Consider the following 7353-nt stretch of genomic DNA (forward strand, 5'->3'; position numbering starts at 1 on the left):
CCTTTATTGCTTGGTGCAAGCTCAGCCGAGATATTCCCTTATTTTACTGAAGCCATTTCGAGTACCTACTATTGGTAGCTTGGTACAATACAAAGTAAAATTGAATAATACATGTCAGTTAAACATGCTAGCGTAAACAGCTGTTACACTGTGTTGGTTCACCTTGGGAGAGGTCTTCATCAACTGTTATAGTTGGCTGATTATGATGAAATCGCCAGCCAGCCTCGATAGATCATAAAGACGAATACAACGGCTACGGCCGTAAACTGCAGAATATTGTAGAATAGGGCTGCAGGAGCGTATAATGCACAATACATTCTAATAAAAGCGAGCACAACTGTCATTGTTGATGTGCAATTAAACACGCACATTTGTATTCGAAGGGGTACATAGGTCGGCCCATCTCCCGGCCAAATACGGTCCCAAATTATTCACAAAATTCAAATGGCCAATCCTGGCCCGCGGGACGTGCGATGATCGTAAAGTGATGCCAATTTGCGATAAAAAGTGAATCCGCCGTTCCCCGGAATCAGTAGGTATGTAATATATCTTGATGGAATCACTGTCGACGTCAATCCAGAGGATGTCAGTTAAGCCTCAAACGGGAAAGATTGGTTTTATTAGTTTCACCGTAAGTATAGGTACCTAGTATATTATGTATGTATGGATGTATATATTATGTATACTTAGGTATAATATTCTTCCACCCAAAGGTAGTCTTAAAAAAATCGCTTTAAGACCGCCTTTTTTGTACCTATGTGTTTGAATATAAAATAAAAGCTTTATAAATTCTGTTCTTGTATACAAATAAAGAATATTCTATCTATCTATGGCGCCATGGTAACATAGCTAAGCCACATCGTATTCCTTCCTACCTCCCATGTAAATAGACCTATTTTCAGAGTTCTGCAGCCAAAGATGAAAAAAGGATCACTTATTAGTCCCTCATTTTGTTGTTTCTGATGAAAAGCATTTTTTGGCAATTTGTATGCTGCCTGTACCCGTCGCTGCTAACGGTACAGCCGCCGACGGAAGCGGCGCGTCTCCATTTACTGAATTAATATTTTATTTTTTCTTGGCGCCCGTTTTTATTGCTTTTATAACTTACGAGAATAATATTTCTTAATTACTTCTGGGACTAATTAGGAAACATTTCCTTAGCTGTTTTTATTACCATCGAGTGCTAAAACCTTATCGAGATACCTACAAATACAAAATGAACAGTGAAATCACTGGAATTGAAACACACAAAAGTGTGTTTCAGTTCCAATGGGCTCACAAGAAGTAATCATCACAATTTAGCCTACCGATTACCTACTAAAATTACTATTAACATCAATATCAATGTAAAGGCGAGCCTCGCTCACGTCAACCCGCGTCACTCAACAAAAATAAGTCCTAAAAAAACGGACAGACCGTCCGAGAGGCCGAATCGATAGCCGGTTACCGAATAGGAATTTATGCCTGCGCCCTCTCGCGTCTGCGCGCTTGCTTGTGTCCGTGACTGCGGCCGCACCGCTCGCACCTATCACCGTGCTACGAATGCGAGCGAGACGTCGTCTGTCTGCTTGCTTCCCACTGCGCGCGTGTGTCTGCCGCCATGCGCGGCGCTGTGTTTGCCGCGAGCTTGCCGTGGCGTGTCGTGCCAACATGGCGGATTTGTTATGACTCTTTGTTTGCAAATATACAAATAAATAAGTGAAGAATACGTAGACTTAATGCTAAAAGCATTCTCATCGTGATGAAGAAGATGAAGGTCGGGGAAGTGGGCCGGCTGGTGGACTCGTCGCAGGCGGATGACCGGCGCATGATCGCTCTAGTGCGCACGCGCCGCCTGCTGTACGCGCGCACCAACATGCCCGTGGCCAGCTACTACGCGCAAGTGAAGGCGCTCTGGAAGGAGGTGGCTGACGAGATGGGCTGGACTGGTGAGATGTGTAACTTGTTCTGTTCTGTTCTGTTTCAGGGGGTTTTAGATCGTGCTGCTGAGAAGTTATGTTGCTACATGTACACTGGAACACAAACTTGATCCCTCTCCCATGCTAACCACCACCCCACCCCACTTGCCTATTCATGTTTGCGTATTTGCCAAAACTTCAATTGGTTATATTTGGCAAATAGGCAAGTTCGTTTGGCGAAAAAGCTTGGCGAATATGCTGAGAGGCGGTTTTGGCAAATACGCACAAACGAATAGACGAGTGGGGTAGCAGTTGCAGCATTAGAGTGACATTGCTACTGAGAGGGGGCAAGTTTCTTTGCAACCCACTGTACTGTACTGACAGTCATATCCTTGGTAAGTAGGTATATCTTCGAATTCCCTTGTGGGACAATGGACGTATTTCGACTGATGATGATAACTCCTACTCACATTGTTGTTCAGAAGTCGGTATTGGTTGGAAGGATGTATGTTCTACTGGTGCTCAAACTGGTTTATTAATAATTTTGAAATCAGAAACTGGTTTGTTATCGCAAGCCGGTTGGCTAAAAATAGCTATTTGTAGTGTTTTCAGTAAAAAACGCATTAAACATAGCGGGACGACTTGATAAGATTACAGTTCAGTTCTTTATTTGGCTTCTTTTATCAAGATTCGTAATTAAATATTTTACTCAAGGTTTTCTCTCAAAATATGAGTTCATTGCCTTCTATTTGTATAGGTAAATTGTCTAGTACTGTTTGAAATTTACGAAACGGTAGGATGAGGTGATGAGTAATTAATGAGTATTTTGTATGAGGTAAGACATTATTGTTCTTTATGAATTTAGGTATTTCCATCAACTGTTTTACATAATTATACTAACTTTCTGGCTGAAATTCGGGAAAGCGGAAATTTCAAAGCCCTCTGTACGCCTGACCCCCGAGGTTTTGGGTCTGGGTTCGATGCCTCGGGTTCATACGGGCAGGGGGGGTCACTCTACCTAGCAATATGTAAAATGTATAAATATGTATAATTAGCACAAAATATATAACTACTCTTTTACTTCCTCTATGTTAAATACATCGATTGTATAAGGGCTCGTTTTTTCTCTATTATTAACTCCCTTTTCCTCCTCAGTGACGTAACTCCAGAAGCTCCCCTAATCTCCCTAACCCCTCTTCCCCCCCAGTGGCGGAGGTCCGGCGCAAGTGGTCGCACATCCGCAATTCCTACTCGAGACACCTTCGCAACGAGCTGAGCGGCGCGCGCACGGGCCGCGGCCGCGCCGTCTCGCGCTGGTACCTGGCTGATGACCTGGACTTCCTGCGGGAGCATATGGCCACTGACACGTGAGTAGTGATGGCTAGAGTTAGGCTAGCCGTATGCTGGGACGCAGATGACGCTGGGCTATACCTATACAGAAAGCGCAGGGCAAACCATCTGGTCTGCAGTGCTCTGTGCTGCGCGGCCTCTGTCTAATTCCAGCATACGCTTAGCTTAGCTTTGATGAAGGATGTTTTGTGTTGGAAATAATTATGGTCTCTTAAGGGACATCACGAAGTTTTGATATTTAGAGCATTTTTCTGGCACAACATACACCATAACTGCTCTACTGTAAGACTGTTCACACTTCACAGCCTCTTTTATGCTACTAGCTGTTTCTTTTGGTAAAATGGGAGGAAAATTGGAAGAAAACAGCAATGCAGATGCAGTTTTTGAAATCCTTAGACCCATTGAGTTTCCAAATCTCCATATACTTTAATCTCTCACCAGGCGCTCCCCTCAATACTCCGGCTACGTGCCCTCATTCCTCACCCTGAACATGTCGGAGCCAGCCTCCCCGGAGTCGGCCGACGTGAAGCCCTTCGCCAGCCCCTGGCTCTCGTCCCTGACGCAGCCGCTGCAGGACTACTCCCAGGGGAATGAGGACAGTTCCAGCTCCACGGCGTTCAGTCCTGATGAGAATTCTTCGTATTTCCAGTTCTTTCGCGGCATTTATAATGATTATCAGGTGAGCGATGTATTTCTGTCAAATTTACCTGAGGTGTCTTAGTTTGTGCAGCTATACTAATATAACACTATACCTATTTGTATCGGTCCCGTTAATATCTAATAAACTATACCTTCAAAAACCATAACTTTTGATACCGAGCATTGATGATGACCTTCCGACCGATTTCGGCCATGGCGACTGCCATCGACTCCTAACTTACTGTGACGCCTGAGGCGCACCAGCGCCAAAACCTAATTCTGGCGCTGGTGCACCTTAAGATGGCTAATATAGCCAATTTTGGCGGTGAACTTCCTCGCACAGTGTGGACAAGTAAGAACACCGCCTTCATAATTGTAGATGATGGCCGCAGGGGGCCGGTCTCTCAGTGCATCACGCTTTGCATTTAATTATTTTTTGCGGCGCTCCTCGTAACCAGCCACCCTAGCCTTCACCAATCGTCTCCACTCGGGACGTCATGCTGCCAAACTCTCCCAATGTGCGGGTTCGATCTCGCATCTTTTGAGGTGCCTTTTCAGGACATCCTTGTACCTCAGGAGCTGACCACCGACCTTACGTTTGCCCTCTTACCGAGCATTTAGCATGCAGGTTCTCAACTCAGTTATAATTACAAAATAATCCCTACTCATCCACAGGAGCTATCACAAAAGAAACAGAGAAAGTTCAAGCGCTACTGTCTGAACTTCCTCCACGATCTGCTGGATGAAGAAGACCTCGAGCGAGCAGAGTTGGCCAAGACCCACGACCCAGCGTTACCCCAGGACCCCGGGTTACCCCAAGACCCTGGGTTACCCCATAAAACCCCATCCAGGCCTCCCGACCCAGCAGTGGCTCCAGTAACCAGTGGCAGTGTGAAGAAACAAACTGTAGCCATCGTTAGTTCGTACTCTTTAAGTGACAATGACAATAAAAGTGAAGTTATTACCTCTGATTGAGGAAAGTTGTTGCAGAAAGTTTAAACTTGACAAAACACTGTGCAAAACACTAACTACTATGATGTAAGCTTAAAATAAGTTTCAGAGAAATATATTAATTATTAATTGGACGTAGTTACGCAGAAAGGACTCAACCCACACAAACCTAGTTCTGAGATATAGACGTTTAAAGTTCTAATAGGTATTCTTTAGCAATGAAAAGCATCTTATATGTGGAAATTATCTTAAATTATGCATATTTATTGTTATTTTACTATTGCAAATCATGGTGTAGCTATAACGAATATTTATTGAGTTATTAATGAAAATATGCACTTGGATCCTTTCTCCTAAATTGCTTTTTCTATGCAAGCAGGGAAATTCAACGTTTCGCAGAAAGGATCCAACCAAATCGTCGCAGTCGTAGAACAATGACGGATCTGCAAAATAGCAACTTTACAGGAGAGCCAGTTAAAGTTTTTAAACAACGTTTTGTTCGATAAAATGAAAACGACTGAAGCAATTCATTTGAAATTTGGTCACATTATTATACGAATGGACTTTTGCAATATAGCCTGTATAATTAGTCTGTAATAAGTCTAGGTTTCCTGAAAAATCAGATAGGTCATTGTTCTATGTATCCTACTATATCGCATTATATGATACGTCGTTTTTTTACGGACTTTTATTGCGTATCTAATGGCGTATTATACTTTTCGTCGTTGTTTTAGGGAATATATGGAAAAATTCAAAGACGGATCTTTAAATATTCTATTTAGGAGGGTGCTGATTGCGCTATATTATTTTTTGTTTAGGTCCTAATTTTTTTACAAAATACAATTATTTTATAAGATGTTTTTTGAAGACCCCATTGTGTCCAAGAATCAGTCAATAATTATCCAATGCTAAACATAGGCCTCTCCCAAGGAGCTTCACAACACTCGGTCCTCGGGCTTCCTCATCCAGCCACTACTAGCTACCAGCCTACGGTTGTCCTTATTTGTGACTCGAGAATTCGTCGACCCCAACGGTTATCGGTTCTTCGGCAGATATAGCCAGCCCACTGCCACATCAGCTTGCACATTTTGACAGCTATGTCGGTAACCTTAGTCCTCTGTCGGATACCCTCATTTCTGATACGATCCAGCAGAGAAACCCCAAGCATAGCACGCTGAGCGACTTTAAATCGGTGGACCAGTACTACCGTCAGTCAGTGCCCACCTATCTGCCCCATACGTCATCACTAGCAAGATGCACTGGTTTAAGAAGACTTTTGTCTTCAGGCTCTAATGATAAAAGTCTTCTTCTCTGATCAGGGATGGCCGAGGAGAATATGTGACGGAGTTTCCCAACTGAATTGTGACATTTGTGACCCTTTGCTGGGCAAAGGTCTCTTCCTGGGTCTTCCAGCTATCCCTGTTCATGGCCTCTTCATTCCAGTTCCTACTAAACACGTCTAGGTCATCCCGTTATCTTCTTCTGGGTCTGCCCCTGTGCCGGCGGCCGTTATCGGCTACCCATTTGGTAGCATTTTTACCCTACCTATCCGGCTGCATACGACATACACTCACTTCAGTTTGGCGGTCTTAGCACCCACGACGAAGGACGCTATCTCGCCCAAATAAATTACTCATTGACATATTGTATTTCCTGCCTATCTACCTCAATCCTACGTTTCGTGCTGTTGGTCATGTCTGTTGTCTTCGAACGGTTCACCTTTAGTCCAACTTCAAGGCTTGCCGTGGATAGCTCTCGCAACATTAGTTGGAGCTCGGGCGTTGAGTGGGAGAATAGGGCAATATCGTCCGCAAAACCGAGGTTTGACTATTTTTTACTTCCGAAATTGATGTCCTTGTCCTCCCAGGACTGTGTCAACTTCTTGAAGACTTCTTTGAGGAAAATTGTAAAGCGTGTACAGCGAGGGTCGCCTTGTATGACACCCTTTTCAATCGGAAACGTTGGACCAGTACCAGGTTTTTCCAATTTCACGTTGGCTGAGCTGTTTATGTAGATAGTACCAACGAGTTCGATGTAGGTTGGATAAATTTTGTGGTGTTAAGGGCGGAGAGTATTGCTTGATGGTAGATACTGTCGAAACCTTTTGTATAGTCAATAAATACATGGTAAAGTGGTGTGTTAAGCTCTATGAACTTTTCAATAATCTGATTGAGCGTGTATAGAGGGTTCGCGGTAGAATAACTAGGTCGGAAACCAGCTTGTTCTGGTGGTTGATGTTAGTTCAGCAGAGGACGGATGCGATTGTGAATTATTTATACATGTGTGATGTCAAGCTAACGGGTCTATAGTTTCCGAGGTCGGATTTCTCACCCTTTTTATGGAGAAGTAAGTATAATGTGAGAATTACAGAATTTACAGGGAACTTTTCCTGAAATTAATACGTGAATTAAGTAGGCTCACCTATTTTTAAGAGGAAAAGCCCCAGTATGAATCGAGTGCTGGTGATTGTGAAACAGCTGAGGAAAATTATCATCCCCAAGCAGTTCAAGATGAT

General features: G+C 43.5%; 1 protein-coding gene across 1 annotated transcript; it reads left to right on the forward strand.

Moving 5' to 3' along the window:
- The first annotated feature begins 1682 nt into the window (after positions 1-1682).
- LOC105387735 lies at positions 1683-4891 on the forward strand. Its single transcript, XM_011558512.3, has 4 exons — positions 1683-1928; positions 3106-3265; positions 3690-3927; positions 4563-4891. The coding sequence occupies exons 1-4, from the start codon at positions 1742-1744 to the stop codon at positions 4860-4862; spliced, it is 885 nt and encodes a 294-aa protein (XP_011556814.3). The 5' UTR covers positions 1683-1741; the 3' UTR covers positions 4863-4891.
- The last annotated feature ends 2462 nt before the right edge of the window (positions 4892-7353 follow it).

Source organism: Plutella xylostella, chromosome 3 (assembly GCF_932276165.1).
Source record: "Plutella xylostella chromosome 3, ilPluXylo3.1, whole genome shotgun sequence".
NCBI classification, from domain to species: domain Eukaryota; kingdom Metazoa; phylum Arthropoda; class Insecta; order Lepidoptera; family Plutellidae; genus Plutella; species Plutella xylostella.

Excerpts from the sequence above, each read along its gene's own strand:
- LOC105387735 (XM_011558512.3), top strand. The coding sequence starts at position 1,742 with ATGAAGAAGATGAAGGTCGGGGAAGTGGGCCGGCTGGTGGACTCGTCG. Across the intron at positions 1,929-3,105 it reads TGACGAGATGGGCTGGACTG|TGGCGGAGGTCCGGCGCAAG; the intron begins GTGAGATGTGTA and ends CTTCCCCCCCAG. Across the intron at positions 3,266-3,689 it reads GAGCATATGGCCACTGACAC|GCGCTCCCCTCAATACTCCG; the intron begins GTGAGTAGTGAT and ends ATCTCTCACCAG.